At 32.7% G+C, this 26074-nt stretch overlaps 1 protein-coding gene across 5 annotated transcripts in view; it reads left to right on the forward strand.

The window, feature by feature from the left end:
* Positions 1-26074, forward strand: part of HYCC2 (hyccin PI4KA lipid kinase complex subunit 2) — a 97011-nt gene that overhangs the window by 50514 nt on the left and 20423 nt on the right. For all 5 annotated transcript variants that reach the window (XM_051983801.1, XM_051983799.1, XM_051983803.1 and 2 more), the window contains 4 exons: positions 4634-4813; positions 19762-19842; positions 21915-22030; positions 23142-23237. In XM_051983801.1, coding sequence (XP_051839761.1) covers positions 4634-4813; positions 19762-19842; positions 21915-22030; positions 23142-23237 — 473 coding nt within the window. The remainder of the gene's footprint in view (positions 1-4633; positions 4814-19761; positions 19843-21914; positions 22031-23141; positions 23238-26074) is intronic.

The raw sequence follows: 26074 nt of genomic DNA on the forward strand, positions 1-26074 counted from the left end.
AATTAGTTACATAAAACATTTGCTTTCATGGATTTTCAGTAGAAATGTTATTTTACCATCTTTATATTTCTTCCCTGTAGAAGGAACTAATGATTATGATCTTCACTGGAAAGGATGTTTCTGATAGTATGGTTTTGTAACAAAGTCCTTTCTAGTGATGAAAATCTTCTGGTGGGATAGACCAGAGTTGTATAGTTGGAACACGGGAAATTTTTAATATTAAAAATTTTTTTCTTATGCTTACTTGTGAAAAATGAAATATTCTGGAACTTTCCAAGATTTAAAGCTTCTTTTCAATTGGTAGAAAACTAATTTGAGGGCAAAGATGTTAAGGAAAAAAACTGGATCACTTTTTCTTTTGTCACATGCTAACAGCATCAATTATAATAATTTTTATAGAACTTTAAAATACTTGCAAAATATTTTTTTACAAATATCTCATTTTATATTCACAACAATCCTGGGGGATAGTGGCTATTATTGTCCCTACTTTATAAATGAGACATCTGTGGCAAAGAGAGGTTAACTGACTTGCTGAAGGTCACACACCTTGTCAGTGTCTAAAGCAGGATTTAGACTCAAAACAAAAGTTAAGCCTGGAAAATTCCCAAAAGGATTTCATTTACATGATGAGAAATTTCTTCCATCAATGCAGATCAACTACCTTATCTGCAGTTTAGTATTTGAGAATTGTTAAGAGCAGAGCTGTCTTCTTCCTCTTTAGCCAAACCATACCAAAAAGTATTTGGGAATGTAATTTTTGAGGTTATCAACATGTTGCTGCTAGGGAAACTTTTCAATATAAGTTCAATACTATGGTTTAGATCACTGAGAAATAAAGTGACTTGCTCAGAGTCACACAATCTGTAGTGTCTGAGGTGAGTGGGACTTGAGCCCTAAATTCCCAAACCACTTCTTTCTGTTTGCTACTACACAGGCTGCCTCTTAACAGTGCCAAGGATAAATTTTTAAAGTCTTCTTGGATTACAAAATATCTTTTAAGAGGACATACTCACTTAAATAATTTAGATTCATAATCATCTTTAAACTTTTTTTTTTTTTTGCTGAGGCAATTGGGGTAAAATGACTTGCCCAGGGTCACACAGCTAGGAAGTGTTAAGTGTCTGAGGCCAAATTTGAACTCATGTCCTCCTGACTTCAGGGCTGGTGCTCTATCCATTGCGCCACCTAGTTGCCCCAGTCTTATTTTGCTGTTCCAAAGATACTGGCTCTCAAGCTTCCCCTTATTCTCTGTCAATACTTCCCTTTCTTTCCCCCTCAAAAAAGCCTATTCCTTTAGGGGGAATCCTTGTATCTTTTCCATTGTTAATTAAAATATAGTTGGTCAGCTGTTTTTAAAAGAAGAAAAAAGTCCTCTTAAATAAAAATTTTTACAAGGCAAACTAAACTGCTCTTCTTGAACTCTTGACTCATGCCATCTCATCTTCCCTAACAGATAATCCCTCTTACTTGAGAAGTTTCAGTCTCCTAGCTATTTTCCTAAATCGCAGTGCTCTGACAATCAGTGTCTCTTCTTCCTCACCTTTCACCCTCTTTAAACACTCTGTACTTTACCTTCTGACTTCATCAGTCAACTGAAACTGCCTTCTAATTTACCAAGACACTCTTAATCCCCAAATCTAATGTTCTCATTTTTTGTCCTTTTTGATCTTTCTGCAGCCTTTAACACTGTTAATCATCTACTCCTGAATGTTCTTTCTTCTCCAAGTTTTCATAATATTTCTCTTTCCTGATTCTTCTCTACCTGTCTTTATAGTTCTATTTCCAAACTCTGTGCTTTTTCACTGGTTGTTGACAGGCCAAAAATGCCCTTCTTCATTTCCCTTTCCTAGTTTCCTTCAAGAGTCAACTCAAATATCACTATGTGCAAGAGGCCTTTATTGGTTTCTCCCACTCCTACTTTCCTCTTCCCTGAGATTGCCTTCTAGTCATATTGCTTATGATATTTATAGACATAATTATATGTTGTTTCCCACATTAGAATGAGAACTATGTGAACTACTTGAGAACAGAGATAATGATTTTGCCACTCTTTATGTGTCCAGCAGTTGCTACAGTGCTTGACATATATTATAAATGCTTGTTGACTGACTACTAATTTTTTCTATTCCCAAATAAAACTTTGTGAAGACAGATTCTTTGGAAATGTTTCATTAGTGAAGACATACAGCAATATAAATTGCTTTAAAATGACTTTTCAGAATTTGCATCAAATTCTTATGATTGTTCATACTTTATCTTTTAAGGATGGAAAGTTAATCTTTAATATTTGTTTTCACAAAATGTACTTCCAAAAATAACATTGAATTTTGTCATTTTTGTCTTTGAGACCCTTGAGAAATTACTTGGCTCTTTAGAGCCTTCTGGAAGGTAACTCCATTCTTATCTATAAAATGAAAGAATTAGATTAGATGATTTCTAAATTCTCTTCTAATTCCAACCAAAGAGTATTTTCAGAGCTAAGTTCAGAATTAAGACTACTAGTATCAGAAGCTAAGTACTTGAAAAATCATAGAGAATTTCAAGGTCTTAGAAGAAATGAGAATTTATTCACCATATGTTTTGGAACAAAAAGCCAGTCATATCACTTTACTTTCCCTTAACATTTCTTTGTTTTTGCTTAAGTATTTTTTATTACTAAATCTTCCTAATTTTTAAAACAGCAAAATGTCTGCTAATGAGTTATCCTTCTCAACTTCGTTCCTGATTTAAAATCATTTACTTTATAGAAATATTTAAGTCTGACCAAAGATTATCATTTTATACATGTTAATTATCTTTCCTTTTGGTTATATTAGAGTTACACTATTAGTTTATATCAATCTGAATTGTGGAATTGTTATAGGATTTAGTGATTCCCAATTTTAGAAAATTTTAGAAAATATAAATATTGTGATTTTTGTTCCAGAGATTGATAAAAGGTAGAACCATAAAAGAACAAATCTGTAATTTAGTTTAATTTAATAAACTACTTGTTAGGATGTACTTTGTACAGTACTGTGCTAGTCACTAAGACTTCAAAGATGAAAGATGACATAGATTTTGTCCTCACAGATTTACTTTTAAAAATCCAACACTAGAATTGTTAATCAGGGAATTGAAGTAAGGATTGAGAAAAGGCCATTAGATTTAGATTTCTCTTCTGAGAGAGCATTATATAAAGCTAAATTGCAAGGGGGTAAGGAGAGAGCAAGTATAATCTACTTTCTGGAAGTTTATTAGAGAAGGAGAAAACAGATATAGAGTAAAATATTGAATTAAGGCTAGTGTTTTGTTTGTCTTTTTTAAGTATATAGGAGATCAGAGCACTTTTGTAGGCAGTAAAAGAAGGATCCATTAGAGAGGGAAAGTTTGAAGATAAAGAGAGGGAATGAATCATTAGAGTCCACTTTCAGATGAAACTTGTAAAAATAGGACCCAAGGACACAAGTGGAATTTTAGCCTTGTCAAAGAAGGAGGGATACTCCATCTCTTTAGATGAAGATGAGGAAAAAATGGGTAGATTCAAGTTATATTTAAGCAGATTCCTAGATAATTAGAATCATGTAGTTTCAATGGAATTATGGGGCATACAAACCACAGGCTTTTCATGTTTAAGTTTTTGATATTAAATCCTAGTAAAAGGCAAAGAGTTGATTACATATCATGTTTAGAAAGTTGTTGGGTCTACATTTGAAATTCATTGCCAATATATCTATATGTTTCCCAGAAAAGTACAGCAAAATATATCTTACTGATAAAACTTTGCATTTCTAGGCCATGAGTTTCCCTCGGAATAAGTAAAACTGTGTTTTTTACAGGGAATTTAGAATTCACAAGAAAGAAAAACAATATTTCTACATTTCTTTCCTTTTAAAAGTTGTGGTATAAAGATAAGTTTTGAAATAAATCACAACTATAAATTCTTTTTATTATAGTAATTTTTTTATATTAGCAACTTTTTGTTCTCAAGTATGAAATGATATAACTTTAATTATAATCTTCCTTGAAATATGAGGCAGAGAATAAAGACACTTAAAAATTCAATTTCCAATTATTTGGGTACTTTTTTTTTTGTAACAGACTTTTTGAGGCAAGAAAAAATTAAGGGAAAGGAAAACTTGAAGTATCATTGTACTATATTTGTTAAAAGATCAGTTGCTCTTGCTCCATTCATAACCCTTAGTATAGTATAATTAAAAGATATGCCAATGTGTTATAACCCTTTTCTTGAGGGACCTCTTTTATTAAAAAGAGTAACATTAGAAAAAAATCTGAATTTTAGAAAACCTCAAAGAACCAACCTGCTATAGGTAATGAAGGGCATTTTTTTTTAGCCTCAAGGTAAAAAAAAGAGAATGAAAATTTTTATTTCAAAATAAAATTACAACAAAATTTTTGCATCAGTTGAAATCCTGTTACTTATGCTAGTCTAATTCAGTCTTTTTTTCCTACAGTGGAGTCAGGAGCTAATTTGGTTGATGTTACTATGTGATTGAAATGAATTAAAGTTACACAACAATTTAGATACTGAATTTTTTTCTATTCCTTTGTGGATAATTGTTTCATTTCCTCCTATGTAGTTATAACCAAAAAAGGTGGTTGTAATTATCCTGTTTTATTTTTTCTTTAGCTCCTAGAACCTGTCTGTCACCAGCTTTTTGAACTATATCGTAGTTCTGAAGTTCGGCTCAAGAGATTCACTCTGCAATTCTTACCAGAATTGATATGGGTTTATTTACGACTTACTGTTAGCCGGGACAGACAGAGTAATGGTTGCATAGAAGCACTGCTACTAGGGATCTATAATTTGGTAAGTTAAAGGAACTTTGAGAAGTTGTTGGGATGCTTTAAGTGAATTTAAAACAAATGCTCTGAAAATAATCTAATAATTTTATATCTTTGATTAAAAAATATATACTTAAGGAAAAGTACCAAAATCATAAATTTTTTCATTGAGTTACTTTAAACTGCTTGTGTGCTAGATATTTATTATACATGTCACAGAATTTTTTTTTAAATTGTAATTTTTTATTTTTTCCTAATATCGTAAAAATAGTTTTTAATGTTTGATGTTTTGTTTTTTGTGTGTTTTTTTTAAATTTTGAGTTCCAAATTCTCTCCTTTCTCATCTTTTCTTTCCTCTCCTTGAAACAGTATATCATACAAAACAATTTCCATGTTAATCATGTTAGGCAGGAAAAAAAAAGAAATATGCTTTGATCTTCATTTAGACTCCATCAAATATTCTTGTACATACAGATACCTTTCCCTTCTTTAAGATCTCTTTGGGAGATAAGCCCAGTAGTAACACTGCTGGATCAAAGGGTATGCACAGTTTGATAACTTTTTGAGCATAATTCCAAATTGCTCTCCAGAATTGGCTAGATGTATTCACAATTCCACCAACAATGTATCAGTGTCCCTGTTTTCCCACATCCCCTCCAACATTCCGCATTATCTTTTCCTGTCATTCTAGCCAATCTGACAGGTGTGTAGTGGTATCTCAGAGTTGTCTTAATTTGCATTTCTCTGATTAATAATGACTTGGAACATCTTTTCATATGGCTAGAAGGCTAGAAATAGTTTCAGTTTCTTCATCTGAGACTTGTCTGTTCATATCTTTTGACCATTTATCTATTGGAGAATGACTTGATTTCTTGTAAATTAGAGTCAATTCTCTATATATTTTGGAACTGAGGCCTTTATCAGAACCTTTGACTTGTAAAAATGTTTTCCCAGTTTATTGCTCTCGTCTAATCTTGTCTGCATTAGTTTTATTTGTACAAAAATTTTCAATTTGATATAATCAAAATTTTCTGTTTTGTGATCAGTAATGATCTCTAGTTCTTTGGTCATAAATTCCTTCCTCTTCCACAGGTCTGAGAGGTAAACTATCCTGTCTTCCTCTGATTTATTTATAATCTCATTCTTTATGCCTAGATCATGAACCCATTTTGACCTTATCTTGGTGTACAGTGTTAAGTGTTGGTCGATACCTAGTCTATTTATTTCTTAATAGAGCAATAGTATTCCATTATAATCGTACACCACCACTTGATTAGCCCTTCCCCTTGATGGACTTCCCCTCAGTTTCCAATTCTTAGTCATCTCAGAAAGCTATTATAAATACTTTTGTACAAATAGGTTCTTTCCCTTTTTCTTTTCTTTTTCCTTTTCATATCTTTGGGATATAGAGCTACTAATGATATTGCTGAGTCAGGAGGTGTGCACAATTAAATAACACTTTGGACATAATTCTAAACTACTCTCCAGAATATTTGGATCAGTTTACAACACCAGTGCTGTAGTGTCCCAGTTTTCCCACATCCTCGCCAATATTTTATCATTTTCTTTTTCTATCATAGTAGCCAATCTGAGAAGTATGAGGTGGTACCTCAGAGTTGTTTTAGTTTGCATTTCTTTAATCAGTAGTGATTTAGAGCATTTTTTCTTTTTCTTTTTCTTTTTTAATTAATTAATTTATTTTTAATAATTATAACTTTTTATTGACAGAACCCATGCCTGGGTAATTTTTTACAACATTATTCCTTGCACTCACTTCTGTTCCACTTTTCCCCTCCCTCCCTCTATCCCCAACCCCAGATGGCAAGCAGTCCTATACATGTTAAATATGTCACAGTGTATCCTAGATACAATATATGTGTGCAGAACTGAACAGTTCTCTTGTTGCACAGGAAGAATTGGATTCAGAAGGTAAAAATAACCTGGGAAGAAAAACAAAAATGCAAACAGTTTGCATTTATTTCCCAGTGTTCTTTCTTTGGGTATAGCTGCTTCTGTCCATCATCGATCAATTGGAACTGAATTAGATCTTCTCTTTGTTGAAGAAATCCGTTTCCATCAGAATACATCCTCATATTATCGTTGTTGAATTATATAATGATCTCCTGGTTCTGCTTATTTCACTTAGCATCAGTTCATGTAAGTCTCTCCAAGCCTCTCTCTATTCATCTTGTAGAGCATTTTTTCAAATAACCATAGTTTTGGTTTTTCATCTGTAAATTACCTGTTCATATTCTTTGACCATTTATCAATTGAAAAATTACTCATATTCTTTTAAATTTGGTTCACTTTTCTGTATTTGAGTAATGAGGCCTTTATAAAAGATTGTTGCTGTAAAGTTTTTCTTAGCTTTCTAATTTCCTTTTAATCTTGATGATGATTTTGTTTTATGTAAAACCTTTTTAATTTAATAATCAAAGTCATCCATTTTGTGCCTTGTAATGCTCTCTGATCAGTATTTTTAATCATATAAACTTCCTTTCTTAATAGATCTTCCAGGTAAACTATTCAATGATCTCCTAATTTGTTTATGGCATTAGCAGATTATTTTGATTACTGCTTTGAGATCAGGTAAAGCTAGGTAACTTTCTTTCTTTCTTTTTTTTTTTGTTAATTCCTGTGATGTTCTTGATCTTATGTTCTTCCAGATGAATTTTATTATTATGTTTTTAGCTCTATAAACTTATTTTTTGTTAGTTTGATTAAATAGAAAATTTAATTATATACCCTCACTTGCTTTAATTATATCGATTCAGCCTAACTATGAGTGATGAATATTTCTTGAAATGTTGAGATCTGACTGTTTGAAAAATGCATTTCTGATATAAATCCCACCTGGCTACCCTCAACAATAAATAAATGAGTAAGGGAATAAATAAACGAATGAGTGAATAGGACTAAATGAGTAAATAAATAAGTGAATGAATGAATATGTTTTTGTACATTGTCTTATTGTTGTTTTTTCTCTTTAGTAAAATTATTGTTTCCATGATTTGTTCTTTGACCTACTTATTCCTTAGGATTAAATTATTTAGTTTCCAGTTAATTTTTAATGTTTCCACAGACTTATTTTTTTTCCTCCTGTTTTTTCTTCTCCTTTCTTTCATCTTGTCTCTCCTCAAAATCAGCTGATTCCTCTGATCAGCCCTCCTATGTTCCTTATCTGTTTTTTCCCTTTTTTCTCTCAAGGATAAGATAGATTTCCACACACAACTAATTGTAAGTTGTTCTTTCTTTGACGCTATTGCAAGTGAGGGTAATATGCAAGCATTGCCTACCATCTCACCTACCCATCTTCCCCTCCATTGTAAAAACTCTTTCAAGCCTCTTTTATGTAAGGTAACTTTTCCCATTAAATCTCTCCCTTTTCCCTTCTTCCAGTACATTTCTTTTTTCTCACCCCTTAATTTTATTTTTTTTAAGATATCCCATCATATTCAACTCACATCAGTGACTTCTGTCTATGTATACTCATTCTTATTGTGCTAATAATTTGAAAGTTCTTATGAGTAACAAGTGTTATCCTCCTTTGAAGGATATAAACAGTTTAATTTTATTGAATCTCTTATGATTTCTTTTTCCTATTTAATTTTTGAAACAGGAGTTTAAAAGTCTTGTGTTTGAATGTCAGATTTTCTATTGAGCTCTGGTCTTTTCATCAGGAATGCTTGGAAATTGTCTATTTCATTGAATGCTTATTTTTGCCTATTTTTTCCTCTGAAGAATTATAGTCAGTTTTGCTGGATAGGTGAATCTTGGTTGTAATCCTAGCTCCATTGCCTTCCAGAATATCATATTCCAAGTTTTCTGACCCTTTAATGTAGGAGCTGCTAAATCTTGTATTAATCTGATTATGGCTCCATGATATTTGAATTGTTTCTTTCTGGCTGCTTTTAATATTTCCTTCTTGACTGGAGCTCTGGAATTTCACTATTATATTCCTGGAAGTTTTTGTTTTGGGAACTCTTTTAGGAAATGATAGATAAATTCTTTTGATTTCTATTCTACTCTCTGGTTCTACAATATTGGGACAATTTTCTTTGATAATTTCCTTGATGTCTGTATCCTATAACCTAGAAGCAAGTCTTGGGGGCAACTGAATCTGCTGTAGCAGTCTTCAAACGTCTCAGCCCACAGATGGTAATTAGAAAACTGGTCAGTCATTAGCTTCTACTTGGCCAATTCTGATCTTTAAGGAATGATTTTCTTTAGTGAATTTTTGTGCCTCTTTTCTCATTTGGCCTGTTCTGGTTTTTAAGGTGTTATTTTCTTCAGTATAAGTTATCAAACCTGTTGTTCCTTTCTTGCATTACTTTCATTTTCCTCACCATTTTTTCTTCTGTCTCTCTTATTTGATTTTTAAAATCCCTTTTGTCCTCAAGTTCTTTTGACCAACTGATTTGACTTGAGATCAATTTTTTTTTTTTTTGAGGCTTTGCATGTAGCTGCTTTGATCTCATTGTCTTCTTCTGAATTTTTGTCTTCTTGTTTGTTCATTTTCTCACCCTTAAATAAAACAAGTCTTTTAACTTTATTGAAAATTAAGCTTCCCTCCTGGGAGAGGGGTTACCATCCCAAGCTTTAAGATTTTTTTGTGCTGCTTTGTTCAGAACTAGTTCTTTGGAGTTGTAAGTTTTCAGTTCTTCCAGGGTAGTGTGATCTAAGGAAAGGTGTGGTCACTTCTGTTTTGGCCTGTGTTCTGATTTGTGAATGACTACAAGCACTTTTTTTGGGCAACTATGACCAAGGTCCCAGCTCTTGGTAATGGTCTTCCACCATGCTTGGGCAATGTAAAAGATTCCAGTGCCAGCACAGAATCTATAATTTTCTTCTGACCAATTTTCCATCTCCCTTACCATCTGTGGGCTGAGACTTTTGAAGGCTGCTGTTGCATATACAACAATCCTAAAGCCCTGCTTCTGGGTTACATAGAGTATAGTCTGCTACTATTACTCTAGTGCAGAGGCCTACTGACTTGTGCCAAGGCTTAGGCCTCATTGCTGGCTTGTACTAGGGTGTTTTGCCTCGCAGGTAGCTTACTGGGGGTGAACAAACCTGCCTTGTACTCCATTCTCACTTCAGTGAGACAGACCATTCCTGCCAACCTTCTAAATTGTCTTAAGCTGAAAAATTGTTTCATCCATCTTTTGTTGGTTTTCCCACTCCAAAATTCATTTTGAGGCATTCTATAATATCGTTAGGAGGGGAATTTGGGAGAAGTTAGGCAATTTCCTGCTCTTATTACTCCATCTTCTTTTGCCTTGACTTTGTAATTTAAATGGTATTATCATGACTTTAGTGTAATGTTAATGCATTTTGTGTCCTCAAATATTATTTCATCTAATGTGTATTGAGTAAGGAATAAAAAGAGATTGAGCATAACCTCAATTTGTTCATTATGTAGTTAAATTAGACATGTACAGAAATACTTGTGCTACAAAGTAACATATAATAAATATCATTAAAAATAGTTTCTAGACTTCCGGCCAAGATGGCGGAGAGGAAATACACTTCTGTGTAATCTCCGTGTTTTTCTCTCACTATTCATTTCATTTCATGCCTCTGAATTAATGCTCGACTGAAAAAAAACCATACAATTACTTACCAAGAGAAACCATCCTTGAGACTCGTCAAGAAAGGTCTGTTTTTGCGCGAGGGCGGGGACGGTATTTGGAAGCAGTCTGCGGGCAGCAGCTGCAACCAGAGCACAGATAGCAGCTCAGAATCGGGTAGAGCGGAGAGGGGGTAGGACGCGATCGCAGCCGTCTCTGCGGTGAGAGCTTTGCTATAGGAGCAAGTCAGCAGCCCAGCAGAGAAGCTAAAAACACCGGGGGTGAAGAATACAATCCCAAACAGCTGGAGTCTCTCGGGACCTGGCCACCCCTCCCCCACAGTGTCTTAGCCCACTCGGATCTCAGAGCGCTCGGATCTCAGCGCGCAGGCGCCATAGCACAGTAGGACCCGTGCCTCACGAATACCCTGCCCCTCCCCCAAAGAAAGCAGCCTCCATTCAAGGGGTTTTTTTCCTTCTGTTTCTTTGATAGTTTGTCTTTGATAAATAGACAGAATGAGCAAGAAACTGAAAAAGAATTTAACCCTGGACAGCTTTTATACAGATAAAGAGCAGACTCCAAACCCTGAGGAGACTAAAAACAAACAGTCCCCAGGTGAATCCCCGAAGGAGGAGACCTTATGTCCCTCAGCACAGATGAATCTCATGGAGGAAATTAAAAAGGCTCTCACAAGGGAGCTAGAAGAAAAATGGGAAAAGGAGAGGGAGGCTCTGCAAAAGGAGAGGGAGGCTTGGCAAAAGAGCCTGGAGAAATCAGTTAAAGAGAGAGTGGATAAAGAAACCAAATCCTTGAAAAATAGGATTGGTGAACTGGAAAACAAAATTGGCGAAATGGAAAAAAATTCCACAGAACAAAAGAACTCAATTGGACAATTAGAAAAAGATCTTAAAAAAGTGAGTGAAGAAAATACCTCACTGAAAATCAGGGTTGAACAATTGGAATTGAATGACTCGAGGAGACAAGAAGAATCAGTCAAGCAAATCCAAAAAAATCAAACAATGGAAAAGAATGTGAAATACCTTCTGGGGAAGACAACAGACCTGGAAAACAGATCCAGGAGAGACAACCTGAGAATCATCGGACTTCCAGAAAAGTATGATGAAAAAAAAAGCCTGGACACTATCTTCCAGGAAATTATCAAAGAGAACTGCCCAGAAGTCATAGAAACAGAAGGTAAAATAGACATTGAAAGAATTCATCGATCCCCTACTGAAAGGGATCCTAAAATCAAAACACCAAGGAATATAGTGGCCAAATGCCAGAACCCTCAGGCAAAGGAAAAAATACTGCAAGCGGCTAGAAAAACCCAATTCAAGTATCAAGGAGCCACAATAAGGATCACCCAGGATCTGGCAGCATCCACATTAAAGGATCGAAGGGCCTGGAATATGATATTCCGAAAGGCTAAGGAACTTGGTATGCAACCAAAAATAACTTACCCAGCGAGATTGAGCATCTTTTTCCAGGGAAGAAGATGGACATTCAACGAAATAAGCGAATTTCATCTATTTCTGATGAAAAAGCCAGAACTTAACAAAAAATTTGATCTACAAGCACAGAACTCAAGAGAAATCTAAAAAGGTAAAGATTAATCTTGGGAACTATATTTCGGCTGTAAAGATGTATAAAGAATACATGTATACCTTGTTCTAGAAACTAGTTGTGGAAAGGACATTGTACTAGAAAAAAGGGAAAGTGGGGGTACTACATTTCATGAAGAGGCAAAGAAAACCTAGTATATCTGAGAGAAAGAATGGAGAGGAATGAAAATAGTGAGTATTTTACTGCTTTCAGAATTGGCATTAAGAGAAGAATTTTAGACATATTCAATCTATGGTGAAACTTCTCCCACCTCATTGAAAAGTGAGAAGGGAAAAGTGAAAAAGGAAGGAATAAGCTAAGTGGAAGGGAATACGGTAACTGGGAGGGAAAGGGGCAAGTTGGGGGGGGGAACTCTAAGGGGGGGGAGGGATACTGAAAAAGGGAGGGCTGTGAGAAGCAAGGGGAGCTCACAAGCTTAATACTGGGAAGGGGGGTAAGGGAGGGGGTAAGGGAGTAAGAAGGGAGAAAAGCATAAACCGGGGTTAACAAGATGGCAAGTAATACAGAATTGGTCATTTTAACCATAAATGTGAACGGGGTAAACTCCTCTATAAAGAGGAAGCGGTTAGCAGAATGGATTAAAAGCCAGAATCCTACAATATGTTGTATACAGGAAACACACCTGAAGCGGGGTGATACATGCAGGTTAAAGGTAAAAGGTTGGAGCAAAATCTACTATGCTTCAGGTGAAGCCAAAAAAGCAGGGGTAGCCATCCTGATCTCAGATCAAGCTAAAGCAAAAATTGATCTAATCAAAAGAGATAAGGAAGGGCACTATATCTTGCTAAAGGGTAGAATGAATAATGAAGAAGTATCTATATTAAATATATATGCACCAAGTAGTGTAGCATCTAAATTCCTAAAAGAGAAATTAAGAGAGCTGCAAGAAGAAATAGACAGTAAAACTATAATAGTGGGAGATCTCAACCTTGCACTCTCAGAATTAGATAAATCAAACCACAAAATAAATAAGAAAGAAGTCAAAGAGATAAATAGAATACTAGAAAAATTAGATATGATAGATCTCTGGAGAAAATGTAATGGGGACAGAAAGGAGTACACCTTCTTTTCAGCAGTTCATGGAACTTATACAAAAATTGATCATATATTAGGACATAAAAACCTCAAACTCAAATGCAGTAAGGCAGAAATAGTGAATGCATCCTTTTCAGACCATGATGCATTGAAAATTACATTCAATAAAAAGCCACAGGAAAGTAGACCAAAAAATAATTGGAAACTAAATAATCTCATACTAAAGAATGATTGGGTGAAACAGCAAATTATAGACATAATTAATAACTTCATCCAAGAAAATGATAATAATGAGACATCATACCAAAATGTATGGGATGCAGCCAAAGCGGTAATAAGGGGAAATCTCATATCTCTAGAGGCCTATTTGTATAAAATAGAGAAAGAGAAGGTCAATGAATTGGGCTTGCAACTAAAAATGCTAGAAAAGGAACAAATTAAAAACCCCCAATCAAACACTAAACTTGAAATTCAAAAAATAAAAGGAGAGATCAATAAAATTGAAAGTAAAAAAACTATTGAATTGATTAATAAAACTAAGAGTTGGTTCTATGAAAAAACCAACAAAATAGACAAACCCTTAGTAAATCTGATTAAAAAAAGGAAAGAGGAAAATCAAATTGTTAGTCTTAAAAATGAAAAGGGAGAACTCACCACTAACGAAGAGGAAATTAGAGCAATAATTAGGAGTTACTTTGCCCAACTTTACGCCAATAAATTCGACAACTTAAATGAAATAGGAGAATACCTCCAAAAATATAGCTTACCTAAACTAACAGAGGAAGAAGTAAATATCCTAAACACTCCTATCTCAGAAAAAGAAATAGAACAAACTATCAATCAACTCCCTAAGAAAAAAACCCCAGGACCAGATGGATTTACATCTGAATTCTATCAAACATTTAAAGATCAATTAACTCCAATGCTAAATAAACTATTTGAAGAAGTAGGGATTGAAGGAGTCCTACCAAACTCCTTTTATGACACAGATATGGTACTGATACCTAAACCAGGTAGGCTGAAAACAGAGAAAGAAAATTATAGACCAATCTCCCTAATGAATATTGATGCTAAAATCTTAAATAAAATATTAGCAAAAAGACTACAGAAAATCATCCCCAGGATAATACACTATGACCAAGTAGGATTTATACCAGGAATGCAGGGCTGGTTCAATATTAGGAAAACTATTAACATAATTGACTATATCAACAACCAACCAAACAAAAACCATATGATCATTTCAATAGATGCAGAAAAAGCATTTGATAAAATCCAACAGCCATTCCTAATAAAAACACTTGAGAGCATAGGAATAAAAGGACTTTTCCTTAAAATAGTTAGGAGCATATATTTTAAACCTTCAGTAAGCATCATATGCAATGGGGAAAAACTGGAACCTTTCCCGGTAAGATCTGGAGTGAAGCAAGGTTGCCCACTATCACCATTATTATTCAATATTGTATTAGAAACACTGGCCTCTGCAATAAGAGTCGAGAAAGAGATTAAAGGAATTAGAGTAGGCAATGAGGAAACCAAACTATCACTCTTTGCAGATGATATGATGGTATACCTAGAAAACCCCAGAGATTCTACTAAAAAGCTATTAGAAATAATTCATAATTTTAGCAAAGTAGCAGGATACAAAATAAATCCCCATAAATCCTCAGCATTCTTATACACCACCAACAATATCCAAGAGCAAGAGATACAAAGAGAAATTCCATTCAAAATAACTGTTGATAGCATAAAATATTTGGGAATCTACCTACCAAAGGAAAGTCAGGAATTATATGAGCAAAATTACAAAAAAGTTTTCACACAAATAAAGTCAGACTTAAATAATTGGAAAAATATTAAGTGCTCTTGGATAGGCCGAGCAAATATAATAAAGATGACAATACTCCCTAAACTAATCTATTTATTTAGTGCTATACCAATCAGACTTCCAAGAAAATATTTTAATGATTTAGAAAAAATAACAACAAAATTCATATGGAACAATAAAAAGTCGAGAATCTCAAGGGAATTAATGAAAAAAAAATCAAATGAAGGTGGTCTAGCTGTACCTGATCTAAAATTATATTATAAAGCAGCAGTCACCAAAACCATCTGGTATTGGCTTAGAAATAGATTAGTTGATCAGTGGAAAAGGTTAGGTTCACAAGACAGAATAGTCAACTATAGCAATCTAGTGTTTGACAAACCCAAAGATTCTAAATTTTGGGATAAGATTTCATTATTTGATAAAAACTGCTGGGATAACTGGAAATTAGTATGGCAGAAATTAGGCAAGGACCCACACTTAACACCACATACCAAGATAAGATCAAAATGGGTCCATGACCTAGGCATAAAGAACGAGATTATAAATAAATTAGAGGAACATAGGATAGTTTATCTCTCAGACTTGTGGAGGAGAAAGAAATTTGTGACCAAAGATGAACTAGAGACCATTACCAATCACAAAATAGAAAATTTTGATTATATCAAATTAAAAAGCCTTTGTACAAACAGAACGAATGCAAACAAGATTAGTAGGGAAGTAACAAACTGGGAAAACATCTTTACAATTAAAGGTTCTGATAAAGGCCTCATTTCCAAAATATATAGAGAACTGACTCAAATTTATAAAAAATCAAGCCATTCTCCAATTGATAAATGGTCAAAGGATATGAACAGACAATTTTCAGATGAAGAAATTGAAACTATTACCACTCACATGAAAGAGTGTTCCAAATCACTATTGATCAGAGAAATGCAAATTAAGACAACTCTGAGATATCACTACACTCCTGTCAGATTGGCTAAGATGACAGGAAAAAACAATGATGAATGTTGGAGGGGATGCGGGAAAACGGGGACATTGATGCATTGTTGGTGGAGTTGTGAACGAATCCAGCCATTCTGGAGAGCGATCTGGAATTATGCCCAAAAAGTTATCAAACTGTGCATACCCTTTGATCCAGCAGTGTTTCTATTGGGCTTATACCCCAAAGAGATACTAAAAAAGGGAAGGGGACCTGTATGTGCCAAAATGTTTGTAGCAGCCCTGTTTGTAGTGGCTAGAAACTGGAAAATGAATGGATGCCCATCAATTGGAGAATGGCTGGGTAAATTGTGGTATATGAATGTTATGGAATATTATTGCTCTGTAAGGAATGACCAGCAGGATGAATACAGAGAGGCTTGGAGAGACCTACATGGACTGATGCTAAGTGAGATGAGCAGAACCAGGAGATCATTATACACTTCGACAACGATATTGTATGAGGATGTATTCTGATGGAAGTGGATTTCTCTGACAAAGAGACTTAACTGAGTTTCATTGGAGAAATGATGGACAGAAACAGCTACACCCAAAGAAGGAATACTGGGAAATGAATGTGAACTATTTGCATTTTTGATTTTCTTCCCGAGTTATTTTTACCTTCTGAATCCAATTCTCCCTGTGCAACAAGAGAACTGTTTGGTTCTGCAAATATGTATTGTATCTAGGATATACTGCAACATGTTTAGCATATATAGGACTGCTTGCCATCCTGGGGGGGGGGGGGGGGGGAGGAGGGAGGGAGGGGAAAAAACGAAACATAAGTGATTGCAAGGGATAATGTCGTGTAGAAATTATCCTGGAATGGATTCTGTCAATGCGAAGTTATTATTAAATAAAATAAAATTTATTATTAAAAAAAAAATAGTTTCTAAAAATTCTGTAGCCTTTAGAGATAAGGAAAGGTAATTTGCAACTGAAATGATAAGATTACGATTTATGCATAAGGTAGTATTTCATCCAGGGCTTTGAAAGATGGAGATACTTGGAGTGAAATCTTATATTACCTATATGGTTCACAAATACAAAATCATTGGACTTTGACCAATTTTTAACTTTTAGGATTTGGAGAGTATGTGAAAAGAAACATTAAAATTAAACTTGGTCTTAACAGTTTTTGTAAGCAGATTTTATGATGTTCCTTTAATTTTCAGAAAACATTTGCCTCTACAGATACAGTTGGCTGGGGAAAGGGCCATAAGTTTGTCTAGATGACCAAAGGATTCCATGACACAACAGTGGTTAAGATCTTAATCCTGCCATTGTGAATCAGAAGATTTAAAGCTAGAAAGGTCTTGAGAATTAGTAACAGACATTCAGCCTGGAATAGTAGTAATAGTGCTGAATTTAGAGTTATAGGACTTGGTTATATCTTTGCTTTTGTCATTTATTCTGCTGACTTCTTTTACTTCTTTAAAAAATAAAGACGTTTAAGCCTTTTTCCATCTCTAAATCTATGATTCCCTGAATAAGCCAATAGTTGCTTAAAGTTTAAATTTACATGAAATGATGCTCACAGAAATGAGCAGAACTAGGAAAACAAGTATACCATAATAGCAATATTGTATAATGATCAGCTATGATTGACTAGGCTCTTTTCATCAATACAGGTGATCCAAGACAATTCCAATGGTCTCCTGTGTCCCTTTAAAATAGATACTTTTGATTACATGAAATTAATGGGCTTTGACACAAACAGAATTAATCTTCTAATATAAAAAGGGAGGCATTCAGCTGGATTAAAAATCGTGTTAAACATCTTCAGTAAGACTTTGATATTCAGAATATATAGAAAATGAACACATATATAAGATGAACATCCATTCCCTAATAAAGAAGTAGCCAAATGTTACAGATAGTTATCAAAGAATTGTTAATGATTAAAAACATGAAATAATGTTTCAGATCAATAATAATAATAGAAATGCAAATAAGATGCAACTTTGAGTTTTATTTTATCACCAGCAAATTGGCAAAATTTATTTTTTAAAAAACGACTGTGATAATAAACATTGGATGCATTGTGGAAAGATAAGCACATTGATATGATACATTATTGATCGAGCTATAAACCTGTACAACATTTGTAATTATGCAAATAAATGACTATTTTCTTTTAACCCAGAGTACTCCATTGTTAGATATATATACTTGAAAGACATCACTAATTCAACTATACAAACCAGAATTCTTATAGCAACATTTATTGGTGGCAACAAAAAATCAGAAACAAAGTATATACCAGTATATTAATAATTGACTAAACAAATTATAGTACATAACAGTATTGGAATTTTACTATGCTGTAAGAAATGATAAACATGATGAATACCAAGATACACAGAAAGAAAGATTTAGAACAACTCAAAAATGAACTATGGAGAGCCAGGAAAATATTGACTACAGAAATGTAAATATAAAGAATAAAGCACTGAGACTGAAGATATAAAATTATAGAGAAGCTTAACAGCTTATAGAAACTTAGCCTTAAAGATATGGAGATACATCTCCCCAAAATATATAGGGATTTTGCTGATTTTTTTTCTTATAAAAATATTCTTTGTTAAAAGTGATGACTCTCTTAGAGTTGTCAAGAGAGAGATACAAAGGGGAAAACTAGAGTTGGAAAGATATCAATAAGAATAGGTTTTTAAAAATATACTTATTATTCACTTTATTCAGCTATCATTTGTGTATATGATTTTCAAATCTATAGTAATAGCCTAGATATCTTTTTAAACCTGGAGTCATTCCTCCAGCTACTTATTGAACATATCTACCAGAATATCTGATGGTATATATATATATATATATATATATATATATATATATATATATATATATATATATATATATATATATATACATACATACATATACACCTAGCTCCCCCATACCTGTCCTCTCTTCTGACAAACCAGTTTTTTTCCTATGGTGTCATCACTCATCATTCTACCATGTTAAAAATCTTCAATATTATATTTAAATCTATTTTCTTTCCCATACTTCTTATTGTAAATTGTACCTATTTGCTATCTCTAGAATCTGCTTCCTTTGTAGTCCCACTCAGTTCTGCATTACCTAGTTTCTTGATCACTGGAATTGATTCTTTCATAATTACAATAGCTTTCTAGTAGATCTTGCTCCAATCTAATCACCACACTGCCAATTATATATAGATGTTGTATAATACTTCTCTCTACCTTTCAGTGCCTTCTTATTGCCTTCTAAATGAAGTTTAAGCAAAGTTCTATTATGTCTAAATAAAATTCTCCTCGTTTTTCCCTTGAACCAACCTGGATAACTTACAACTTAGAGAAAATATTTGCATGTTCTAGCTCCATCAAAGGTACATCATACAACCTTTCCTAATCTCTCTCTCCCTTGGTAAGGACTTTTCCTCCTCAGATCTTTATAATACTTCATAATATTTCTAATGTATATATCATGTATCATTGTAATTATTTGGGTATGCATTTACAGTACTTCAAAATTTATTGGCCAAAAATTATCTTTAATCTTTGTGCCTTTCTCAAACTCCTAACAGTGCTAAACATTCAGCAGTAGCCACTTGGTAAATTTTTGTCGCTAGTTTTTCATAGTCTCATGCCATATTTGATCATTCAGTGCGGGACTTCGGATAAAATGTGCTTCTGTGAAATATACTATTTTTAAATTTTACTGGGAGATTTCATTCACCGAATGAAGCTTAGATTACAAGAACTCTACTAGGATAATTAACATCTTTTTTGTATCAGAAATTAGGAGGTAGGAAGTTTACCTCAGATTTTGAAAATCTCTACCTGGATAATAGTGTCCCCATAATAAAAAAAATTATTATTATTCCTTTAATTATAATTCCTTTCTTGATTCTTATGTAGATATGTTATATGTGTCTTTTGTTTAATCTCATAGGAAATTGCTGATAAAGATGGAAACAATAAAGTGCTATCTTTTACTATCCCTTCCTTATCCAAGCCTTCGATATACCATGAGGTGAGTAAAAGTTAGAATAATTAGTTTGTAGGAGTAAATAAAAACCAATATCACTCAGTTCAAGAGAGAAGCATTGTTACATGTATGTTGTTACAAGATGCATTATTGCTTGCATATTGCTGATGAACAACTTAAGGTAAAATGTTGCAATTGAAAAGAAAAGTAAGAAAATTGAGAATGATAAAACTTTTTTCAGTTAGATTTTTGTTCCTCTTTATTCTTTTGGTTCATCCTTTTGGGTGTTATTACATATTGTTACATATTGGTTAATGTCAGTGTTACTCTCTGTTTGAAGGGAGGAGTTCAGTTTTGAGAATTTTTTTTTTTTTGGGCGGGGGGGGGAATGTATTTTTTTTTTTTAATAAATTTTTATTGGCATCTTTTGTTTTGTTTTTATATAACCCAAGAGCTCTCAAATAGTCCTTCTTTCCCCTTTTCTTACCTTTTCTTTCTTTTCTTCCCCTTCTTTTTTTTCTTAGAAAAATAATAGTGATTATAAAATGCTGGTTTTCAGTTTAAAAGAATCTGTTTTAGGATTCAAAAAAAGAAATGGAGAAGATAAAAAGAAGTCCACAAAAGAATCACAGATGAGCAGGATGGCTTTAAAAATTATTTTTAATTTATTTTACATGGTTTTTAAAAATTAGGTTATATATAATAGAAATTTATACTTTCATGAATAGTTCTTGCTGTTCTATGATATATGAAGAATAATTATTAATAAACTAAAATTTTGAATCAGATTCTGAACCATTCAGAGATTAAATTTTTTTCTAGTGATTTCACATTGTATTTTTTTTTATCTTAGAAACTCATCATGGAGCTATCCAAAAAACCTTTCAAATAAATAGTTCTTGACACATAATCAAAGAATTATTTATTTATTTATTTTGTTAGTAGTGGCTTTCTTTTTGATAATATCAGTTATTATATGATGATCAATTCTGATGGACATGACTTTTCAAAAGCAAGATGATTCAGGCCAGTTCCAATAGTCTTGTAATGAAGAGAATTTTTCTACACCCCAAGAGAGTGTGGATCATACTATAGTATTTTCACTTTTTTTTGTTGTTGTTTGTTTCCATTTTTTCTCATTTTTCTCTTTTTTGGTCTGAATTTTCTTGTGCAGCATGATAATTGTGGAAATATGTATAGAAAAATTACACATATTTAACTTATATTAACTAGGTAGCAGGTATGTCTAGAGAAGGGGATGAGGGAAATGGAGAGGAAAAACTTTTGCACACAAGGATGAATGTTGAAAGTTATGTTTATGTTTTGAAAATAAGCTTTAATTTAAAAAATCTCTTTGGGGGAAAAAGAAATTAGTTATTTCTGAAAAATAGATTTTAATTAAATTATGGGGTTAGTGAGGTATAAATTAATAAATGATAGGTATACATAACTGGAAATATGAAATCATTTAAATAGTTTAATATTGTATTGAAACATGATAGTATGTCTACTATTCTTTTTAAAGGGTGTTTATGTGACATACTCACTTTGAACAATTGTTCTTTATATTTTGGACCTCAAAAAGTGTTACTTTGAGTCAAAACTGTAACTGATATATTCCAATTTTGGTTGTTTTATTAGTTTTTCTTGCTCTAAGGACTAGTGTTCTTAACATGGGGACCTGTGAACTTTCTTAAAAAAATATTTTGGTAACTGTAGTTGGTTACCTTTGTAATTCTGTGTATGTGTGTGTTTAAAAACACCATTCCAAGAAGTCTATAGGTTTTGCCACATTGCCAAAGATCTCCATGGCACAAAAAAAAGATTAAAAATCTTTTTTCTAACAAGTTTCAGAGTAATGACTTATTCCAAAAATTGAAGCTGTGTAATTTTTTTAAAATTGCAGGTGTTTTATTCTTTGAAACATCTTTTCAGAGAAGAATTATAGAATTTATATATGAAGGAAAATGGGAAGAGGATAGAAGTGATGCTTTGAAAAACCTTTTACAGTTATGTAATGTTAGTGTTTTGCAAATTATTATGGATACCATCTATTGTTTTGCATTTTTTATTCTTCCTTTACCTAATCTTTCTTCATATTTTTTTTTTTTTTATAGCCCTCAACTATTGGATCTATGGCCTTGACAGAGGGAGCACTGTGTCAGCATGACCTCATTAGGGTAGTTTATAGTGATCTTCATCCTCAGAGGGAAACATTTACTGCACAAAACAGGTAATAGTTTAAGCTATTCTGCTAAATCTTTACTTAATACAATTTTTCATTTACTGAACTGGAATATTTAAAGTTGAATCTGATATATCAAGGACCTCAAAACTTAAATATGTCTTACAGAATAGTTGGTATTGTCAGCCTGAGTCTTGTGGAAAGGGAAGATACAAAGAAGTTATTATGTATTTGTCTAAAAGTACAATATCACTATGCCATAGCTGCCATTATTTAGCCTATAAATTGTTTGTTATTCATAATAAAACAGTCTGTTTGTGAAGTTTGGGAGTACTGGGAGCTGGCATTTCAGAGAGATGTGAGTGAAATCCAATAAATTCAACAAACATCTGTTATATACCTATTGTGTGCTTTCCAAATTATCAACCCTCTCATCTGACTCTTTGGATCTGCAATTGCTGATAATGGTTCTCTCTTGAGTAAGTTATGGCTTCTTAGGTACTTCTCCTCATAAATTTTCTCTCAATATTGAGGAAGCTATGGCTTCTTAGGTACTTCCCCTCACAAATTTTCTCTCAATATAATAATATTAATATAGAGGTCTTTGTATAATGTCTGAGATTTAGGATTTGTCTCCAATGAATGAAAAGTGGGAGGAAATACACTCGGACTAATATTAGTAGGTTGATTGCTATTTTTATTAAAATAAAAATCCCAAAATATGTAGAAGATGTAATAATGGTGAAACAAAAAGATAATTTTGAAGTTATTTTCCACATCATGGTGGTAGGCACAAGGATAAATTATTTAATAAAAAAAATTTCTTAAGAATGTTACTTTAATGGGAGTTAGAGATTGGATTGCCAAAAACAGAAGCAAGAGAGAGTCATTAAAACATTTTTTAATGCACAGAAGAAAATAGAAGGAAAGACAAAAGAAAATGCAGACATGCTGGACAATGCTAAAAGCTTCATGTTGAATTATATCCTTAAAAGAGAAAGCAGTCAATACATCATAATAGAGATTAACCATTTCATGTACAATTCTCTTTCCTATTTTTTATAAGGAAATGCTCATTTTGTGCTAAGTTCAGAATTTTTGAAAAGGAAAAGAATACTGTAAACTTTTTCTCCCATAATATTTCTTTTATTTTCATTAGGTTTGAGGTTTTGAGTTTTCTCATGCTCTGCTACAACTCGGCTATTGTTTATATGCCTGCCTCCTCTTATCAGGCACTGTGCCGCATGGGCTCCAGGTAAGCTGTGGGATAAATTGATCCTTAACCTTTATGTAATAGAAATATTTCTTCAGTTATTTAAGAAGCAAAAATGTTGCCAAGCTGTGTAACAAATTAAAAAGTTAGAGATCTAATTCTTTCTTATGGATAATTTAATGATGTGCCTAATTGCCTCATGGCAACTAAGTGGCACAGTGTACAGAACACAGACTTGGAATCAAGAAGACTCATCTTAATATGCTCAAATCCAGCCTCAAGACACTTAATAGTTTTGTGATCCTTCGTAGTCACTTAACCCTTTTTGTCTTAATTTTCTCATCTGTAAAATGAGCTGGAGAAGGAAATAACAGATTTCTCCAGTATATTTGTCAAGAAAACCCCAAATGAGGTCATGAAGAGTTGAACACGTCTGAAAAGACTCAACAGCAAAAATCACTCCATGGATAATAGTTTATAAAACCATGTATAACTTGTTTCAGGAGATTTGGATAGTAAATAATTATTTTTCTTCCTTAAAATATAAGCATATTACAATGTGTGTGTGTGTGTGTGTGTGTGTGTGTGTGTGTTTGTGTGTATGTGTATGATACATAGCATATATAAATACATAATTATATAATATTGTAGCATAAAAATGTGTTGCTAAAATATATTAAAATATCTCATAAATCTTTTGATAAATTCCTCATTGCCCTCTTGTAGTGCAGTCCAAGAAAGATAATTGTTATATTATCTGGAACATATTCTAAAATGAAACTATTAAATGAAGCCTACAAAATTTTAGACTGACAAAACAATGACATGACATGATTTGATATTTTGATGTCATCAAAATAGAACCTATTTTAGCATGCCAAAAAATTCGTACAGATTTTAAACAGAATATTACATTTTAATATGTTTAAAGGATAAAATGTCCCTAAATAATTTTCTTACAGAACTTGGTCTGTGATTTTTTGATTCCCTGTTCACTCCATTTACTATTACACCACCACGGTTTTCCCAGCCCACATTTAGATCTATATATGTATCTCACAATCTAATAATTCCACCATCCATCTATAAAAGTATACCTACTCTTTACTGTTGTTTTCTAGATTAATAAATTCTGCAGTTGAACAACAAATTAGCAGTTAAATGTTAATTTTCTTCATATTGATATTTTCTGTTGTTGTAATCAAAGGAACAAATTAACCCTTTCAAAACTTTTAGTAAGATTGCCCCTGACTTTACTAATTTATACTTTTGTGGCTAGGATGGCAACCATGGCCAGGTGGATAAAGAGTTAGCCTGAATATCCCCAAAATCTGAGTTCATATTCTGCCTTTGTATTTATTCTTATCTAGCTGAAGATGAAAGGGGGAAAAAAAACAACTTTTCAACTAAAATGAGGTCCTGCCTATGGAAGAAACATGCCAGGCATTTCTATATGGAGAACCTATCTCTGCTTCACATTGATTCTCTGCATTATTCTGAAATTTGATACATTGTGTTCTCAGCATGGAGTGAGAATATGTCAAGCAGGGGAAAGACTGAGAGATGCTAAGCAGTCAAACAGTTACAGTTTTTTATTATTTTGTTTGAAGTTTTATGATCTCCCAGATATACAGGTATTTACATACCCAAATATTGTCCGAGGTTAAATATTTCTTTAAAAAAAAAGTTCACAGAATATAATTAAAAGTGTTTTCTGTTGTTTTTTTAAAAGTATATTGCTTCAGCAAGTTTAGCTTTTAGTATTTATTACCAATACTTTAATTTGAATAAAGTCATTATCAACTAAGCTTAGGAAGAGACTAATTATAATTATGTCACCATCTGGCAGCATAATTCTAATACTAGTAGCCCTTTTTGAGGAACTCTTTCAGTATCACTAACATTTTTATATCCGTGAAATATAGTAGACATTTGATAAATTTTGTTTGTTTTGCCTTTTCACTAAGATAAAAGTATCTGGGCTACTTTAGCCCATCTCCAAGTAATCAACTAAATATTTATAACACTAAGAAATTTTAATTTGAAGTTTATCCAGTACTGTAGAAGACAAATGTTAAATGTGAGCAATTTGGTTTTCTCTAATTAATGTGTTTAAATACAGAGTGTTTAACATCATGATTTTAACAAAGGTCTGCTGCTAATCCTGATAGTTCTAACTGATAGAAATAGTATGTGATTATTTAAATGATTAAATTGGTAACTGCACATACAAGTACAAATTTTAATTTGGTACTTTTACTTAAATCTTTAGGAATTTTAAAAAGTAATACTTAAAAGCAATCAGTATTGTTAAAGTTCCAAATGAAATGTAAGAACATTTTGTTTTTGTTTAGATAATGATAGTTATATCTCTTAGAAAGGGATATTTCAGGAAAGTAGTTAACTAGTCTAATCCTAAGTAGAATTTCAAGAATATTTTACATATTTGGAAGCTCACAAGAGAAATAACCCTTTATTATCCTACTTTTTTTGCTACACAGTAACATTTGAGATTATGCCTCAGATAAAATAACTAAAAACTAGTCCTGTATAAAGTCAAATTTCTGTTTTGCAATTTATAAAAATGGGTCATTTAAAAATGCTTATTTTTAATGTGTCATTTTTAAATGACTCACCTAACATTCAACAAAATCTTGCTTATAAATAAATAGCTTTAACTTTCTCAATGTTCAATTTTATTTATAACTTAATGTTTATTTTCATGTAATTGTGCAAAATAGTCATGCACAGAAGACTGATTTTCATATATAGAATTTGAAATTGTTCACCCAAGTTTTCTGAACTGTAGTGATAAAACATCCTGAAATACCATTTTCAGGTAAATTGAAAATTCTTAAGATTTGCCTTTTGTATCTATC

Source organism: Antechinus flavipes, chromosome 3 (genome assembly GCF_016432865.1).
Source record: "Antechinus flavipes isolate AdamAnt ecotype Samford, QLD, Australia chromosome 3, AdamAnt_v2, whole genome shotgun sequence".
Classification (NCBI taxonomy): Eukaryota; Metazoa; Chordata; class Mammalia; order Dasyuromorphia; family Dasyuridae; genus Antechinus; species Antechinus flavipes.